At 40.7% G+C, this 20,817-nt stretch overlaps 1 protein-coding gene across 7 annotated transcripts in view; it reads right to left on the bottom strand.

Moving 5' to 3' along the window:
- Positions 1-20,817, bottom strand: part of MEIOC (meiosis specific with coiled-coil domain) — a 70,566-nt gene that overhangs the window by 15,461 nt on the left and 34,288 nt on the right. For all 7 annotated transcript variants that reach the window (XM_075177315.1, XM_075177316.1, XM_075177314.1 and 4 more), the window contains one exon: positions 5,067-5,171. In XM_075177315.1, coding sequence (XP_075033416.1) covers positions 5,067-5,171 — 105 coding nt within the window. The remainder of the gene's footprint in view (positions 1-5,066; positions 5,172-20,817) is intronic.

Below are 20,817 nucleotides of genomic sequence, written 5' to 3'. Positions count from 1 at the left end.
ATGTTATTCCTCAGAATTCCATGACAACTGGTCATCTTTGCTGCCTTGGGCAGAGTTTGCCTACAATAACTCATCTCACTCATCTACTCAAACTTCCCCGTTCTACTGTAACTTCGGTTTCCATCCCAGGTCTAATTCTCTGTACTCTCTCAAATCTGCTGGTATTCCGGAGATTCATTCCACAGTTGCTGATCTGAAAGTAATTTGGGGGAAAGTTCAGTCCTCCTTGAAAAAAATCCTCATTGTCGGCCAAAAAATTTTCGGATCGCCACCGTACCACCTGCCCATTCAAAGTGGGCCAGAAAGTATGGCTATCAACTAGAAATCTTAGGCTCAGACAGCCTTGTAAAAAACTAGGGCCTAAATTTATTGGGCCGTTCATGATTACCAAACAGATCAATCCGGTAGCTTTTAGATTGAAGATTTCTAGTTCACTAAAAATTCCGAACACATTTCATTGTTCATTGTTGAAGCCGGTATTGTATCCTAGCCAATCCTCAACTGTGCCTGGGGGAAGTTCGAGTAAGCCACTAAGATATGTGGTTCAAAGGATTTTAGATTCCAAAAAAGTGCAAGGACAGGTGCACTTCCTGGTGCAGTGGAGGAACCGCGGGTTAGAAGAGCGATCTTGGGTTCCGCGAAGACAACTCCATGCCCCTAAACAATTGAGGGAATTCTTCAGGAGGTTCCCAAGAAAACCTGGATGTCGGGGTCCCTCGACCCCTCCTCAAGGGGGGGGGGGTACTCTTACGAGCCGCGGCGGTGCCCAGCCGCCGCGACTCACTAACCTGCGTCCCGGCCATCGCTATGGCGACCGGGACGTCACTTCCGGCCCTGACCCGGCCGTTGCCAGGGCAACGAGAAGACGCTTCAGCGCTGCGTCCCGGCAATGAGAGGAAGCCGGGCGCAGCGCTCACCATATGTCCTAGCCTGTGGGCTAATTAATGCAGCCTATTAATTATGCTGGGGGCTGTGTCTAATTCAGAGCTAGGCTCTGATTGGTGGCCACTGGTATTTAAGGCAATGAGGTCTGCTGCCTCATTGCCGGTTATAGCTCCTGTGTTCCAGTCTGCTAACCTGCTAGTTCCTGTCCTGTATCCTGATATCTCTATTTGACTCCCCGTGTATGACCCTTGGCTTTGATTTGGACCTTGCTCGTGTTTCCTGTGACCCTGATCTTTGGCCTGTTTACCCGTTCTGCTATTTGCCTGTGACCCCTGACCTCAGCTTGTTCATCGATACTGTTGTCTGCTGCCGGCCCTTGACCTCTGCGTGGACCTGACTCCTCTTGCCTGGGTTCTCCCCAGCTGGTACGCACTTCACGACCCTCTGTCAGTCTGCGGCCCAGTCTGTCCCCACCATCAGGGGCTCCAGTGAACACCTGACTGGCAGAGTAGATTCCGGGTTGTGTTGTGCCGGCTGGAGGGGTTCCTAACAATTACATCCTGAGATCTGATGGAAATCAAGTTGATATGGAAGTTCAATTATTAGATGCAAAATTAGATTACATCCTGAGATCTGAGGGAATATTCTAGATGAGTTGGAGCCAGCTAGGTCCAAGGGACTGGCTTACCTCTGCTAGGAGTTATGTCTGAACTGTATAAAAGGTGAGCTGTGTGAGCAAGTAATGTATTCTTCTGATTTCAACTGACCTGATCACTGGGACCTTTAACCAGTGAGAGCAAATAAACATCTTGCTTCAAGACCTGCTTGAAAACATCTTCAATACTGCTGTAATCCTGTGACCTTCAGATTAGACCTTAAATCTAATTCGTTCTTCAGCTGTCTGAGGTTTGGACCCAAGCTTTTCCAGTACCACCGCTCTGCCTGCTACCCAAGCAGCCCTGTTTAGTGTGATAGGCCAGGGGGGATCCATCCACAGCAACCCTGATCTATAGTGAGAGGTCAGGAGTACCAGCCCGGGTACACCAGCAAAGAGGTACACTAGCAGCGTCAGTTACCCAGAAGGAACGTGGTTCTAAGTGCCATAAAAGGAGCTCAGTGGTGGCAGCATTGTAAGCCCCTCCTATTGCGTCAATAAGGCGCATTTGGGATAAGGAAAGGGAACGGTGGCAAAGTAAACCCAGCCGGTTCCCAGCAACAACAGGCAGGGCGGCATAGGTGGTCCATCCTGTCACAGACGTATCTTAAGATCCACTGCTTCTTGAATACTTCATATGCCTGATTTATGAGCGATTTAAAAAACCAAAAACACGAAAAAAAAAACCAAGATTTATGTTGGTTTTGCATCCCTTTTAATGAAGCAGGCCTGTTTTGTATATCCCAGGTAAGACTCCTTATTACATAATATAAAACCTGCTACAAAATATCTGAAACATTATTCGAGCAAATTCCTTATAGTTATAATACATACACATAACTCCCCTAAAACAATAATAAGATATATACAAAATGATCTTTTTGAACTCATACAGTCCTCATTATAGATAAATTACTCATCGAAACTGCGACACTAAATCACCTGTGGCAAGTGTGTGTGTGTGTGTGTGTGTGTATTTATCTACTCTGTTGATATATTGTTATGCCGACAACAAATCTAAATACAGAATAAATTTCATATTCAGTATACCGACATAAACTTTGCTTTTCTTAAGAGTTAAGCAATAACTCCTTTTTCTAAACAGCTGCAGTGGTTGGTATATTACTGAATACCGTCTCAGTTCAGCTATTGGACTCACTGCCAACAAACATGGGGAACAACTAATACCCCATTCATACTGCACCAAAAACCCGGGTTTTTGCAGAGGCACGCTGAAAAACCCGTGTCTTGGTGCAGTATGAATAGTCCAACCACAAAATCCCGGGTCTAAAATCCCGGGACTTAGACCCGGGATTTTGCGAGGGGTAATTCCCGGGTTGGACCCCGCTCGCCTGCAGTATGAATGGTGCAACCCGTGTAATTCCCGGGTCTCACCATTCATACTGTTAAAAAAAAAAAAATGGGGAAGTAAAAAAAAAAGATTTTAATTAATAAAAAATACATAACAAATGTTCACTTAACTTATTTTCAGCCAGCGGTGTCTCCGGTGCGTTGCCGGCTGTCAGGGGGACCTCTGGGTACTAAAATGACGTCATTTCTAATGGACTAGAAATGACGTCATTTTAGTACCCAGAGGTCCCCCTGACAGCCGGCAACGCACCGGAGACACCGCTGGCTGAAAATAAGTTAAGTGAACATTTGTTATGTATTTTTTTACACTTATTTTTTTCTAAAACCCGGGTCGGGCAGGTGCAGTATGAACCCGCCCGACTCGGGAATCTTCTTATCTATACTGCCCTGTGCCCCGGCAATATCCCGGGTTAACAACCCGGGATATTGCCGGGGCGGCAGTATGAAAGTGGTATTACTGTTTAGGGTCTTTCTCCAGCAGCGAGCATAACACTAAAGAAGAACACTGGTCTACACATAGTAACTCCAAACTTAGAGATAACCACAAGGGTGCCTGTGCAGCTCAAAAGCAAAAGCCTCCTCCAGAATCAGAGGTGGATGGCCATTCAGTTATGATAAATGGTGAAGGACAGTTGTGGCGCCAGCAGATTAAAGACTTCCACAGTGTCTGGTACATGTTTAGTGTCTCTGCTCATTCCAACCAGTCGCCAATGTCTGTTTTATTATTGGAGACTGATAATGCAGCGGCATAACAGCCACTTGTTCTTTCCTCACCAATTGTCATTTCGCTACCTTTTGTATCATGTGTTCCCTACCACACCTTAGAGCCTAAGCTTATTTGGGCAGGGCCATCTTTACCTTCTGTTTCATGTCATTATACGTAATTTCTTTGTGTCATGTCATGATCCGCTTAATGTACAGAGCGGCATAATATGTCTACGCTTCATAAATGGAAAGATAATGATAATATTTCTGGATCATTAGGCATGAGGAGATATAACAGCATGTTGGCCAGCATTGCAAATGCATATAGAAAAGCTTAAGGAGTTTATCAAACATTCAATTCTAAGCCCATCAGTAATCCTACTGGAGGACACAGCAGGGAACTAGCCTATTAGATTAAAATGGCTGAAAGAATAAGGAATAGAATAAACAATGTCAAACATCTTTAGTCCTGTTTGTGCTAAAGCACAAGTAAAACCACTATTTGCCATTAATACATGCCAAAGGTGAATACTACGGATTTGAATAATATATATATTAAAAAACTGGAAATGTTATACTTAACCAAATAAGTCTACCACATTCTCTTTCTGCAGCATGTTGCAATGTTAGAAGGAAGATGCTTCTCTAACTAAGTAAACACAGAATAACAGCTTGGCAAACTTGTGCAAAAATGCAGTGTGACTTGAGCTAAAGATACACAAAGGCAGGACCAGAGATGCCACAGCAACTCAAATTATTGAATTCTCAACTTTTTAGCATGCATCACATCTAATTTGGACACTAAAAATAAGGGATGGGGATTCAGTTGTTTGTAATGGAGTGGGGAAGCAACACTTTACGTTTAAATAAGCTGCAGTGGAAAGTGAGGTTAACATTGAACAATGCATGAGTAGAAATGTAGCTGCACATGTCAAATCAGTAACCAGCTGTCATTTTGATCTGAGTATCAGATCTCTACCACGCAAAATCCTCTTGAAACAGTAGCAGTACAGCAGAGGTCCCCATTTATGTCCTGGGACTATGCAATATTTAACAAACAGTATGGGTGCTAAGATAAGAACCCCAAACCTATATATTAAGGGTAAGTTCCACATTAGGGGGATACCTTTAAGGCATACCTATTGTAAATTAAACGCTAGCCTGTTAAACATGACTATATATACACTCCTTTAAACTTTAATTATAACACTTATATATTCCTTATATCTAGGGTTGAGATTTTACTTCACTGTTTCAATGCTGCACTGCATCTCAATACACTTTTATACTGAGTCACAAGCACAATACATGGAGCTTGTACTAAGTGAAGACATCAAAGAAAAAGGAAAAAAAGAAGGATCAGGGAATTGCAATAGATGAAAACTGCTTGTGACTAACATAAAGGTTATTAGAAAAAAATAACAGGGTTCTTAAAATGTTCAGTACATACCCATTGCCAGAATAAGGCTGTGTTTTGTCTGGTTCATCGAGAATATTAGACACTAGTCCATAGAGATCAGCCTCACTTCCGTATTCGTTCTTTTCTGCTTGAATTCTGACAAGTGAAGAATATGCATGAACAATACTCTACAGATAACCCAAACAAAAAACAGTAATATGTTTACCAAAGACTATTAAGTTGCACACTATATTACACTTGTTTTTTTTATTTACAATTTCAGTATAATGTATTGGCATATCCACTGTGATTTAAAACCATGCCATATTTTGCATTGGTCCTTCTTCATGACATACATAAGGAAAAATAGCATGTTTTGTTTCTAATGCATTAGGTAGCATAGGTATCATTGTGTACAACTGGTCTCACTAAAAACAATAGTTAAAATTACACTTTTCCCCTCTGGATATACCCACCATCTCTCTTATTGTTATCTCAATTTAGTTCAAAAGCAGTAGCAAAAAATAGCAACTAAAACATGATCTTATCAAAATCTAGCAATGACATAGTATTAAAACTAAAACAAAAAACATCCCTTTGTCACCCAAACTACATATACCTAAGCAAATTATTAGAGAGAGGAGACTCCTATGTTGTGAACACAAATAAACTTTACATGATATCCAAACCAGAAGCGGAACCACCACCAAAATGTTGTGTTCTTTTCGGTGACTGCGTCTATAAACATATCGTTCACTGGGATGAAGTACCAACACTCCACCTCAAAATATGCCCTCCAAACACTCCTACTCTATGACTCGATCTCAACCTCCCATGGTCACTCACCCAGTCTCCCCACTACATCCTCCACACAGGTCAGCTAGCACCAACTTTCCCAGACTAATGACACCTATATAATATATGCACAGCTGTAGGAATTTCAGTATTAAATGAAAATTGTTAATGGTTTTCATGTAACATCGGTAATACATGTTTGTGGCCTGCTGCTTCTCATTCTCTCAAACACTTCCCTGCTTAAATGGGTGCAGATATAACAGCGGCTGGTGAAGTAAAGAATGCATGGGTTTAGCATCTTATGGAATGCAGATTTAGGGTTTCTCTTTAGAGCCCCAGAGCTTCTGCAACATTGTTTAATATTGGAGAAACTATTCTGCTCTCAAACAGTCACAGCAGATTTTGAACAGCAGTTGTTAATGTGAGTAAACTGAGTAATTATGCAGCTGTGGTCAATGTTGTGTATTTAGCACAAGCCATGGCACAGTTTAGCTTTCTATACAAGGTACCAGATATAGCTCAATTTTGTGATGGAATGGGCTTACTATGCCATCCTGTCTTTCATCTCTCTATGGTCTATTTGAGGTTCCATCTTACAATCAGTAACCAGACGCTACTGGTTACTTCTGCTTTTGCTCGCGGACACCATACACTCAACAACTGCGGGTGCCAAGTAGGAAAGTAGTCGCTGCCAACACAAGACTCTGTCACCAGCATCTGGAACCACTTACATCTTAGTGTAGCATATAGATGCTGCAGTACATCTTTGCTGGTGACTGGTAATCCAGTCTCCTGTCCCTTTGACCATTCCAGGCCAATCCAATGAAGCTTGTCTGTGATTCAGCCTGGAGAGGTCTCACACTTTTAGTATAGTTGCGAGTGGCCCCCTGTCCACAAACTGCCAGGGTGAGGAAGGCTCCACCTCTAATGGCCTTGAGCATGAGAAGGGAGATTTCATCCTTAAATCTCCATCCTAAAATATCTTCCGGAACCATGTAACAGAGTCTGGAGACGATTTCAGCTTGAAGCGGGAGCCAGAGGGTGAGTCCCTGGGCTGCGGATGCAAGAGCTATCTGAGCTCCAGTGTGGCTCTTTGCCTGCTCAGTCTCAGGGAAGGCCCTGCCTCTCCTAGATTCAGTTGAATCCAAGTGGTGTCATTACAATTCCATCCGGCAGAGATTATTGTGATACATACAGTCACTTGACACAGGGGCTCCTGCAGTCCTACACTGTACCACCGTGGGTGATGGACACCACTAGCACTACAGCGCTCTGGTCCCCACAAACAGGAACTGGAGCAGCGCAAAATATATTACTGGGCGCTGTTCCTCAGAGCAGCTGTTTCTCAAGCTATATATGTTTTTTTTAAAAATAATATTTTATTGATAGTTTCATAGAATATGGGAGATGGATAGGGAGAGACAAAGAAATGAAGGGGGATGGAGACATAAACAGCACCACATTATTATGTAATTTCCCTATACAATCAATGAAATCACAATAATTGTGTCGCCAAATTCAATACTGGAAAGACGCTACAGGAAAGGAGACTGTTTCTCTTTTAAATAGCAAATTTGATTGTAAAGGGAAAATGAGTAAAAACGGGAGGAGAGTGAGGGAGTGGGGTCAGATGAGAATTGGAGACACCTTGCCCAATGTACGTTAGGTGCAAGACACTTTAGGCTAAATTGTAGAGGTGAAGGTGAAGAAGGACCACTGGGACCATTTTCTAATGAAATTGCCCATTAGTTATTTTATATACATGTGATGTGCTTAATTTTATAAATGTTCCAAATTCTCTTTATTATGTAGGGTAGCAAGGGATGTTCTGGATTCTTCCAATGATAAGCTATTTGACATCTTGTGACAGTTAACATAGTAACATAGTTGATGAAGTTGAAAAAAAGACACCAGTCCATCAAGTTCAACCTATTTTGGATCTCCAGCGATCCTGCACTTATATTTGAAATTGATCCAGAGTAAGCAAACGCCAAACTGTTTCAATTGTGAAAATCCCCCAGACCCAATATTGCAGTCCTATTTTTACCCTATATCCACTACTATCCTTCACTTTAATTAACGGTCGTATCCCTGGATACACTTTTCCGCTAAAAATTTGTCTAACCCTTTCTTAAACATATCTATTGAATCTGCCATCACAACCTTCCCTGGCAATGAATTCCATACCTTGACTGCCCTTACTGTAAAGAACCCCTTTCTTTTCTGCTTGTGAAATTTCCTCTCCTCTAACCTTAGGGGATGACTGCGTGTAATGTATATAGTCCTTAACATAGTTAAGATGTGCCATAATAAATTCTGTGTATTTGTTAGTTCTAGGGAAGGAGTGTGGTAGGAGTGATCAATAGAACAATGAATTGGTGATTGTATTGATTGGTGCGTGTATCTCTTTCCACAACAATTTAGTTTAACTTATCCTTTATTGAGACCTGTCAAGTGTTGACATTGTGTGGATCATTTGGGAGGGGGGCGGGGAGTCAAAATTTCAGATTGTTTTTAGGGAGCCCCTTATAGAGAATTCTGTTGTGGGTTCATTGTGCTTTCAGTATGTTCACTAACATGGAAATTGCCGTGTTCTCTGTATCTTAGAACCTCTGTTGAGGCCATTGCAGTTTTTCCTCTTAGCAGAGAGCACTTGATTAAGTTGGAACCTAAAAACAAGTAGCTTCTAGTTCAGCTATATGAGCTTTTTCAGCTTTCTTCTGGGATGATACTCCTGAAAACACCCCTTGTGGTAGATATATGGGCCTCTCACATGGTCTGAACAAGAAATGGACAAGATCCAGACTGAGATATTCTCAGTGGCCAGATGGCCAACTAATTTATTATTTTAACCACCCTTGCATGTACAATTTCCCAGGATTTCCTCAGACACAGATTCCCTTTACAAGTAAAATGTTACACAGTAGTTTTTGGTGCCCGGGACACTGACTGGTATCAGATTCTTGGTGTTGGTGTTATACAACAAGCACCCTTAACAATTGAGCCCTAGCTAAAACTCTGTGAATGTGTCAACGACTGCACACTACTGTCTCAAACAGCCTTAGATCATTCCAAACATAAAAGTACCAGCCATGATAGCATAAGAAGCCATACATAGGATAGCCATTTATTTTCAAGAAACAAAAAAAATAATCCTGACGAAAATCCTTGCATCCTTCCATTGTGTCCAGCTGCAATATTGAAAATATGTTTATAAATGCCCAATAGACAATAGGATGCATTTACATCCATTTATCAAATCAGATAGGGTTAATTTTTACATTGTGCATTGAAAAGCTGCAGGAAAACACAATATAGATATTAATTATTATTACATAAATAAATGCTATGTATGGACTTAACACACCCTCCCATTCAGAACATTATTTAGAGCAAAAGAGATATGCAAAAATTAAATATGAAAGAAGCAGAAACAAATATTATAATATTAGTATATGTCGTGAACATAGAGAACTTAGTTATTTATAAAGGTTAACCCATCACATACTTGTGGGGGATAAGGCCTAAATCATAACTGCAGTGTAGATATGGTATATTGATTGAATCCATTGAGAAGTTGAACTACGAATGTGTAACATGTGAAGACAGAAAGTCGGCTGTATGTGTATTTGATGGCTATGCACATTTCAGTGTGAGAACATAGGAGTGTCATGCGTGACAGCGTCAAAGAGCCCCTGCTGTGAGATATAACTTGGCCTGGGATGAAGTTTTGACACCTGAATAGACTTTTAGGAACCGCTCAGCATGGTGTGTGGCTCAAAGAGCCCATGTGCTGATTTGGCTACATGTGATATAGACAACAATAATTAAGTTTTAAAATATGGCACTTAAAATCAATAAAAGTAGTGATCAACCACATATTCCTCAATAGCATGACGAAGGGTAGCTCATATGTCAAATTAAAAATTTTGCCCCACAGAGAAGTTAAGGAAATGAGTGTAAGCTCTACAAATACATTGTATTTAGGCGTGTTTGGTATCAAACGATAGACAAATTCATAATAGATTAATTAATAATAAAAGTGGGTCTGTGTGACGCTCCACAGAAAAGTTAGGTCACATAGTAGAATTGGGTAGTGAATCAGGCAACATGCAAATGGTGATTGAAAAATATCACAGACCAGTGAAGTAAAGGTGTCTTTAAAAAGCTGAGACCAGTTACAACAAATTGTCCATCTTTTGGGAAAATCAATCCACATTGATGAGCTGTCCATCTTCCTAGCCAATTTCCCATGGCACAGATTATACAACTCATGTAAGTTATACTCTGAATGTAACCCCTTTTATTTTAAACTGTGTTGCTTGTGTATGTTATGTCAATTTATTAATTGTTGTTTTTTTTTTTTTTTTACATCTGAATGCCCTGTTCATTTGTATATTAAATCTATAATTTAATATGTGGTGTCCTTGATACTCTAACAAATCCATTAGTCTGTTAAGAAGAATGTAGCTGGACCAAGTTAACCCTTTGAATGCCGGTGTGTGATTTGTTGATACATTTGATTAACAAGCTGTGTGTTCCCTTATGACTATAAACTTCACATACCCCATTATAGCAAAAATGTGACCACAAGGGATTGGTGGTGGGGAACTTGCTATAGTCAATAAGTTTCAAAAACAAAAAGGTGAACGTTTGCCATGTGATAAGGTTTTGGTCAGTAATACCTGGCAAGTCTGAGGAGGGATGGTGAAAATACTGGCCACTGAATTGATGATAGATTTTGTTAAACCGGCAATAGCTCAAATGTTGATTTTACTGGTCATGCCTGTAAAATATATATATATATATATATATATATATATATATATATATATATATATATATATATATATATATATATATGTGTATATATATATATATATATATAAAAATATTTATTTGAGAAATGATAACCACTGCTGAATATGAAGATGCCTTTGATCTGAGTGGGTTCACAATGCCTTCAAATTTACATTGATTGTCTTACTGCATGCCAAACAACCAAATCAACTGCTTGAGGTACTGACTTTTCCAAGGCGATATTTTCCTACTCTGGGACTGCAACAATATTTGTGGTTTCTGTGTCATGGTCAATGTACATAACATTGAGAGAATGCTAGTATGCCTGCTTAACAATATATAAAACTCAGTTTCTGAATACTGTTTCAAGACAGAATGTTTACGGTTAAAATTTGGATTTCCCCATTGGCTATCACACTTATCAGTGGTTGATGTATATTAACTTTAGCTCTGCCATATCTCCTTACATATTTTCTAAGATTTAGCAAGCTTGGATGGACTATTATGCAATTGCTGCTTGAGCTCAGTAATCATCCACCCGCTTCAAAAGGTCTAGAAATGTGTAGCTTGTCCATATTGTTACATATTGTTAATGAAGTACATGTTCCCCAGTGAGAAATTACTGGGGATGTCAACCGAGAGTTGCAGTAAAAACATTTTTTAACCAAACAAAGAGGATTTGTTGTAAACATCAGAACACTAGTAGAAAGGTGGAATTGTGACGTTTAGAGGGCACATTTTTTCCTGCAGTAATGGGAGAACGTGCCAGCACTCTCCAATCAAACCTACTTTCAACCCCACTGGTATGCCTGTGCTGCTTGGGATCCTATCAGATTCCTTAGTTTACAACCAGTCTAATTCATTGCATGCGCCCATCATGCCTGATTGGGTAAGCAATGGTATATTTTTGGGCAATGAACATAAGTGTTCTTGTACAAAAAAGAGGTGTAAATTAGAATACCAGCTTTCAGTGAAGTCACAGATAAATGAAATTTGGGCACAGGGGAAATATATGTTTTGATTTTGCTTTTTTCAAAAATGTTCACATGACAAATACAGTTCAATTGTCTTTTCTGATTCAATTGGCTATCTGATGGCAGAAACTGTATTGCAAGGAATTTAAACATTATGCTTTGATAAATACAAGATGCAATGGGGTTCCTTAAAGCAACACTACAAAAGAAAAATAAAAAAATCTCCCACCATTAGATGATCTGACACATAATACTGTACATCCGTATGTCACTATCAACTACTGAATTTATAGGTTGTATATGGTGTCTGCTCACAAAATTGATGCCTGCTCTGTGTGTAGGTGATGGGTCTACTAAAATGGGAATTCCTGACTAGTGACATACAGGTAGGGCATCACAGTGAATTAGTGGTTAGCACTTCTGCCTCACAGAACTGGGGTCATGAGTTCAATTCCTGACCATGGTCTTATTTTCGTGGAGTCTGTATGTTCTCCCCGTGTTTGCGTGTGTTTCATCCAGGTGCTCTGGTTTCCTCTCACACTCCAAAAACATACTAATAGGTTAATTGGCTGCTATTATATTGACCCTAGTCTATCTGTGTGTGTTAAGGAATTTAGACTGTAAGCTCCAGTGGGGCAGGAACTGAAGTGAGTGAGTTCTCTTTCTATACAGCGCTGTGGAATTAGTGGCGCTATATAAATAAATGTTGATGATGATAAAAGATAAATCCTCACACAGTGAGATCTCTGCAGAAGATGGAAAAGCTAATATGGGAAATACTAGTCAAGAGACGGTTACGTTTTAGACTACTGTGGACATAAAACAAAAATGTTGCAGTATTAAATGGAAGAAAGTGTCATCATTATCATTATTCATTCTAAGTGTTAACATTTCACGTCACTTTACATAGCTATTTTCATCATTACATAGTTGTTTTAATCATTCATATCAGTCCCTACGTAATTGGAGATTAAGGTATAAATTCTCTACCACACAAACACATGCATAAAAACTATGGTCCATTTTGTCAAGCGTCAATGAACCTACCAGTGTATTTTTTTTTACTTTGGAAAAAACTGAACACCCAGTGGAAACATATTATCATAGATTTGTAAGGCTCCACAGTGCTCTGCAGCACCGAACAGTGGCGAATGCTGGAGGGTATTTCCAGATCAAATCAACACAATTTTGGAAAAAATTCTACCCTATATTCTCTAATTTTAATTACATTTGGTATACCAAATGCTGACATGGGTGTAAACAAAGGCCTGAAATCGTAGGCTGACGTGCACTGGTTTTGAAGTTATATGCCTTTAAAGCTGCAATTTTTTTACGAAAAACTTGCTGCTAATTTTCGTGAACATAGAACGCTTGCAGTTATTTATAAGGGATAATTCATAACTGCAGTGTAAATAGGTTATATCAAATGAATCCATAGATAAGTTTAAAGTGTAAAATTTAAAGACACAGAGTCTGATGTAAATGTGTTTGATGGCTTTGCACATCCCAGTGTGAGAAGATAAGCATGTCACCTTTAGCAGCTTCAAAGATGTATATTAACTTGAATAGACTTTGTGGGGCGATCACAGCTGGAGATCCTGGTAGGCAGCATGTGAAAGCCTATACAGGTATACAGAAATATGGCCTTCAAAAGGAAAATATGGTCATAGTTCATATTTTGGGAAATCTGGGAGGTACGCCATACTGAGCAGCAGAAATCACACCAGGGTTCTGAATTACAGGTACGGGTGGTATCCGTGATCAGCTAAAATCACATATCTTTGGAAAAAGTATGTCATAATTCCATCATGTTTGGTATTTAAATGGGCGGGAGATTATGACAGATTTATTGAAGGGGGAGTTATTTCTCTGGGATATATCTGTGAAGAGTTACCAACAGGTCAAGACTTTGGGAATATTTGTGAGCAAAGTATAGTGACACCCAGGGGACATGCCTGCCCCCTATTAGCATTAAACACTGCCCCTGTGAAGACCATCCCATTTCATTTTGCTTAAAAAACTGTTTTGGAAAGGACAAACTCTCAGACTTTTTGGGGAAATCAAGCCACATATATAAGCTGTCCATCTTCCTAGCCAATTCCCCATGGCGCAGATTATGCAACTCGCGTAAGTGCTATTCTGATTGTAACCCCTTTTTATTTTATACTGCTTTGCTTGTTATGTCAATCTATTCATTGTTATTCATTATTTTTTTTATGCCCTGTATTTTTGTATATTAAATATATAATTTAATAAGTTGCATCCTTGATACTCTAACAAATCCATTAGCCTGTTTAGAAGAGGCTGATTGCTCGACCAAGTTAACCCTTGGAATGCCAGTGTGTGATTTGTTGATACATTTGATTAACAAGCTGTGTGTGCTTGCATTTACATTTGTGTAACAGGCTGGAGGTGTGAAGAGTTAACCCTGTGCATGCTGGTGTGGGTCTTGCTAGTCTGTGGATAGCTAGAAGCCTGTGTGCCAGTGTGGGACAGTATATAGGGGTCCTATTGCACGTATCCAATAGGTGGTGGCAAACCTGAAGTGTCTGGGGTTGTGAGAGTGCTGTGTTTGGGGCCGATTCCATAGGTCTATAACCTGTGTGATAGTTAGAGAGAGACTGTGGGCTAAAATCGTGTGTGACCTCATACAGCGAATACCCCAAAGTCACGGCAGCTGGGAGCGTGTTTGTGACACTAATGTTTTTTTAAATTGCATTTGTACCTCACTTGACTTGGCTAAAGAGTTGAGCAAGATGTCATTTTAAACCTCGTTTTTCTCAGCTTTTCATATGATATAGAACACATTATGCTTCAATCAAAATTAAAAAATGTAACATTTTCAAATCAAAATTTTGAGTTTCTCAAAAAGCCACATTTTTGAAAAACATCTCAGACATTGTTCATACTCTTTTTAATAAATCCTCAAAGTTTTATATTGAGATAATGATGTATCTCATCTGCTACAAGAACTTTCAGTTTTGAGTTATTCGTAAAAAAATTGTATTTATTAAGGCACCACATATCTGAGAAAATCAACAAAACAATATTTTTTCCAGTTCACTTGATTAGAGGAATGCACGTTCCTTTTCAGGTGTGTTTGGGGATGAGATTTTATAGGCAGCGCCTGCTCCCACTTCTTCCCAGGGGTGTAAACTACAGTGGAAAGATACTCTATGTGGAAAGACACTTCAATTGTGTTGAATAGGTCCGCCTTTTACAGAGACAGGATAGATTTGGGTGGTCTTTAATTAGTGCAGAAAAGGCCCTTGGTCACCAATTTAAGCCCACCTAAACCCAACCTGACACCTAGACCAGTGTTTCTTAACTCCAGTCCTCACTGAACCCCAACAGCTCATTTTTGAGGAATATCTGTCTGTGGAACAGGTAGGATAATTACTGACCCAGCCAAGTAGACTAAGTCACCTGTGCATGATTAAAGAAATCCTGAAAACATGAGCTGTTCGGGTTCAGCGAGGACTGGAGTTAAGAAACACTGCCCTAGACCATTTGAGTCACATTTGAAAAAGCGGAGTGTTTAATTACAGAGGAGTATCAGACTGAGAGAATGTGTACTGGGGAGCAGTGAGGAATATCAACTTGGAGAACAGGTGCTGGGATGGAAAGACTCAGCATACTGGGAACAACACTGTACTCACAAGAAGCCTCAGTCACCCGGCCAGGCAGAGAAGGGAAAGCACAGCGCATGAGGCTGCTGCTGATCTCCACGGGTCAGAGGAGCATGTGATGGGCTCCTCCAATCAGAGCTCAGCACAAGCTTCTCTCACCCCTCAGCAGAGTCTCATGGGAATTATTTCCCCGATTCCCTGGCAGCCCAGTCTGAGCGTGCTGTGGTGTTTAAATTGGTTTAGAGAAGTAAAGAAGAATAAAGATGGATGAAATTGACAATTACCTTGTTGTTTCAACCCATTTAAAAAGGCTAACCATACTTCCAATAAGAAGGGGTTGAGAACTGTTTCAGAATGGATGAGTAGATTATTTTCTGAAATGTTACAAAAGTTTGTGCCAGCTGCAGAAAACAACTTGGGGTACTTCAAAAAGAGCAATACGGTCATTGTTCACTTCCTCAAGATAATTAATGTAGTATCAGCTTCCACTTGCTGACATCAGAGGGCATGTAAATGCTGGAGAAAGATGAAAACATTGATGAAAGTGACATGGAAAGGGGGGGGGGGAAGCTTTACAATCCGTCCTTAACGCTGCAGCTAGGCTTATTTTCCTCTCTCGCCGCTCCTCTTTTGTCTCCCACCTCTACCTAGCCCTTCACTGGCTCCCATTCCCCTTCAGAATCCTCTTTAAGCTCCTCACACTCACCTACAAGGCCCTCGCCAACTCCACTGCGCTCTACATCTCCACCCTCCTCTCTATTCATGCTCCATCCCGCCCTCTCCGTTCTGCCTCTGACCGTCGCCTCTCTTCCCCCCTTATAACCTCCTCCCACGCGCGTATCCAAGACTTCGCCCGCGCTGCCCCCCTCCACTGGAACAAGCTCCCTCCCTCCATCAGAACTTCCCCTAATCTGTCCAGTTTCAAACGGGCCCTAAAAACCTACCTTTTTCTTAAAGCCTTTCTGTCTCCCACTTAACTTCCTACCTTATCTTCTGCCTCTGTCCCCCTACTCTCCCTCGCGTCTCTCTGTCTGTCCACCCCTCCCCTTAGATTGTACGCTCCTCTGAGCAGGGCCATCTCTCCTCCTGTTTCCACCACTTCTAACTCTGCTCTCCAGCTACTTAGCCCTCCTCCTCGAGGGTCCTCCACCCCACGTCCACTCTCGCTCCCTCCTCCCCCCTGGGGGTCTCCCTGTCTTCCGCGCACTCCTTCTTGGGCCCCGTCGTTTGCGGATCCTCCCTCCCCCTTCCCCGCCCTCTCTAGCTGTGCATTGAGCTAACTGAGTTGCTGTGTTTACTGTACTGTGCTGTCTCCCATTGTATTGTAATTTTGTTTGTCTCTGTACGGCGCTGCGGACGCCTTGTGGCGCCTTATAAATAAATATTAATAATAATAATAAAATTCCTCGATCCAGCTGGACCATCACCATCTTTTTCATACCCAAAGAATACAGATCTTTTTTTGGATTACTTTGGTAAATGTTCTAAGGTGAATCTGTTAAGTCCGACAGGTTGAATGTACACCATTTTTGAAATGGAAATACTAAAAAGCCTTCAGCCAGTTCCAACCCATCAAGTAGCACAATCCATCCAGAGCAGCAGCGTCAAATGGTTACGATCAGTAGTAAGCTTTCTTAAAATATGTGAAAGACATAAAATTATCACAAATGTTTAAAATGTTTCAGTATTAACATACTCTGTCATTGTACATAAGATATATCAAAGGAATTGATTAAGGAGATAAATTAAAAGTAATGAACAGGCCTAGATTGTTAAAATAATGAAAATTGGAACTAACAGTCCAATGTGAAAGCTCCTGTAGCAGATGATCCCAAAATAAAACTTTGGGGATTTATTAACAACAGTGTTAACAATTTTTCAGACCTTTTTATATAAAACAATATATAAGGCTTTTTGAGAAAATCAAAATTTAGAAGATTAGTATGTTTCAATAAAAATTAAAAATGTACTGTGTTATATATCATATGAAAGCCCATACAAAGAGGTTTAAAATGAGACCTTGCCCCACTATCTTGCTCAATTGGGTGTGCTACAAATGCAGCTTTAAAAAACATTAAAAGCAAATTGTTTGATAAAAAAGTGTAAGTATAAAAGGTGTATAACTTCAAAACCAGTACACATATCAGCCTAAGATTTGGGGGTTTTCTTTACACCCATGACAGCATTCTATCAAAATTTGATTACAATCTGAAAAGGTCAGTTTGAAACCCTGTGTTGATTTTATGTGGAATAACCCTGAACATACATAAAACAGGGACATACCAGGTAGTCAAAATAAATACATACATGGAAACAAAAGAACAGTCCTTCTCATAAAAGAGCATACACTCTAAATGGAACAGGGCATAGATCTAACAAGAGGAGTGCGTGTGGCTTATAGTAGTGATTGGGACAGATGTGAGGTGGGAGTAAGGTAAAGTGGTGGGGCTTTAGAGCGTTTAAAGATTTGAAAGGTGTAGTAGAGTCTGGGCGTGGCAGGGAATTCCATGTGTGTGTAATGGCACAGGAAAAATGTTGCAGTCAGGTGAGAGAGGTTCTTACCTGAGAATAAGTGAGGCGCATGGCAGAGTTGGCTCTAAGAGGGCAAGATGTAGAGCATTTTGAGATGCATGAAGGTTTTAGGTTGAGGGTGCTGCAGGTAAGTGGATAATTGTTTTAAAAAGTGGGTAATTTGAATTGGTTTCTAGAGGACACAGGGAGTCAGAGTATGGATTTGCAAAGTGACCTGGCAAATGTGAAGCTGTGAGAGAGAAAGTCTTGCTAAAGGATTTAAGATGGATTGAAGCAGAGATGTGTGATCGGAATGCCAGATGGGAGGTGATTGCAATGGTCAAGAAGTGAGATGATGAGAAGTGGATGAAAGTTTTGGTGAACTTGGTTGGGTAAGAAAAGAGCATATTATAGTAATATTTCTAAGGTGGAGGAGACAGGTTTGGAAGAGAAACAAGATGTGAGGAATAAAGCAGAGATTGCAGTTAAATGTGACACTAAAGCAGTGGGCATGAGTAAATTGTGCAGTTATTGACAGTGAAGGAGATTAGAGAGAAGGTGGTGAACGGAAGATGATAAGCTGTTTTAGACATGTTGAGCTTTAGGAAGAGTTGGGAAATCAATGTGAGATAGCAGAGAGACAGTTGGTTACAGAATATAGTACAGAAGGAGAGAGGTCAGGAGAGGAATAGCAGATGTGGATGTCACCCGTGTACAGGTGGTACTGGAGGCCGAATGAGTGAATCAGTTCCCCAAGAGAAGAAGAGGTGTACATGAGAAAAATAGGGCATGGAAATCAGCCTTATGCCAACCCAACAGATAATAGTGTGCCTGAGTTTGAGACACTAAAGGAGAAGATCGATAGGTAGAAAGTGAACCAGGAAATAACTGTCACAATGAAGTGAGGGGTGACCAACAATGTCGAAAATAGCAGAGAGGTCCAGAAGAATAAGTGTGGTGAAACCAGGTATTAATATCACCTCAACCAGTCTGCACCTCGTCTCTCACAATCTGTGGAATATAAAAACATACTTTTTCGAGACCTCTGGCTCTCCATATTTGTCAGTCATATTTATACTTGTATTTATTCTATTTGTAAGTAGTCACAATGTCTGCCAGCGTGGTTTTCTTATCTTGCAAACTAGTCCATTGTCTCAGCCTAGGCAAAAGGATTATTGTCCAACAGTCCTGTATGAATGTACATCACACCATCTCTTGTCTTTGTTTAGCTGTGTTTCTGTGTGTGTGTGCAAGTATAGGGAAAAGGTCAACAGATAGATGAATACATTATACATTTAAATGTAATATCTCTGGATTGTAACCTTACCTGTTTGAACAACTTCTGCTATATAGCCACAGAACAATACATATCCCTAATTCTGTCAAGAGCAAATTATCTGCTATCTGTGAAAAACTAAACACAGAAAAAGGACCAATTAGGCAGGTCCTGGAACTCCAAGGAAGGTCATTTCTGCCCTTAAATACCAACTCCAGAGAACAGCAAAATGGGCATTCACTACCCAGAGATAGCTGAAGTTAGGCTGGCGCTGAGGATACAGTCTCTGCCCTGACAGGAAAGGGACATTCGGTCCCTGGAGTACTGCCTTTTTGCCCTAATCTACTTCTCCAGGTCTTGGGGAGCTGTGCGTCAGCCAAAATCGGAGTGATAGCGATCAGGACCACTGCCTTGCTGGTAGACTCAAAGGAGAGAGGGAGAGAAGCTTTAATGGTTAGACAGCAGTCCTTGAGAGTGGCTAGAATACTGGTGAGGTGTTTTCATTATACCCTATATGTTGTCTGTGCCAGAGTGATCTCCTTCTCATGTTCCCACAATCTTTCAAAGGGATGCTTTTCAGTTGTGGGTAGAGCTAGGAGTTTCTAGTAAATAGAAAAATTAGACCTTTTGAAGTAGAAAAAGATATATACAGAGAGACTCTAGAGGTGAGCAAGGAGTTCTTACTGTTGAGGATTCATACCAAGTGGAAAATTTGTGGTTTTCTAAAGAGGTAGGTATTAGGAGATTGTTATAGCTGCCAGTACTGGCATGAACTGCCAGAACAGATAAAAGAGGTGTTCACCTTTAGCAGCTGCCTTTCCTGTGAACTTGATATGCTCACAGGTACTCGGAAGCCCTCAGGTCTTAAACTCAGCGTAGTGGGAGCTTATGCACAGAAACCGTAGCTCAGTAGTTGGGAGAAGATACTGAAGTTCAAAAGGCCAAACGGAATCAGGTAACCAATTGTGATCTGGTAAACAGGCAGAGGTCAGGGAAACAGGCATCAATCAGAATGACGGGCAAGGTATCCACAAGGAGCAGGTCGACAAGTGAGGAAACAAAAACTATAACCAGGAGAGAGGCTAAGCCCTCCCTGCCTTATGAGGACCAATCAACCAACAGGGAGCACAGGAGAGTAATCAGCTTCAGAAGGCTGTTAATTAATTAGGCCATTTGCACACGTGCCCAGCTGCCCTTCATGCCGGGACACGGCGACTTGACAACAGGGCATCCCGAACGTTGCCTTGGCGATGGCCAGGAAGAAACGGAAGTGACGTCCTGGTCGTCATGGAGATGGTCGAAACGCAACTGGCCAGTAAACAGTGAGTTGCGAAGGGTTGAGGCATCCCCACTGCTCGTAACAAAGGTGTAATTGAAATTATTTAAATGAAGAGGTCACTTGATCCCAAAACTTGCATGAAAAATGGATGGGATGATGTTATAGGGACTTGTCCAAGGGATCTCGAAAGCCATAAACAGGAGGCACCAGATATAATATTTTATAATTCTGCTTCAAAATCAAACCATATTTTGTTGTTTGCAGGAAAGTGCATTTGAATGCCCTGTTCAATATAAGATGCTAAGTAACACAAAAGACACCATCCGTTGTGTGTCCATGTCCAGTTTTCATTTTTACCCAGGGATATTTTCCATGCCTTATATATTTTTTTTAGAGTTTTTCTAAAGTAGAAAAATGTATAGGGGATTGAGAGGGAGGGTCTGAAATAAATACAACACATTTGGATGTATAATAATTTTAACAGTAACCACTGTGCCAAGCCAAGAAATAAAAAAAGGGTTTATTTTTATATTGTCTA

The sequence above is a fragment of the Mixophyes fleayi genome, chromosome 6, assembly GCF_038048845.1.
Source record: "Mixophyes fleayi isolate aMixFle1 chromosome 6, aMixFle1.hap1, whole genome shotgun sequence".
NCBI classification, from domain to species: Eukaryota; Metazoa; Chordata; class Amphibia; order Anura; family Limnodynastidae; genus Mixophyes; species Mixophyes fleayi.
The sequence above is the reverse complement of the archived record's forward strand: the minus strand, read 5'-3'. Positions and strand labels throughout refer to the sequence as shown.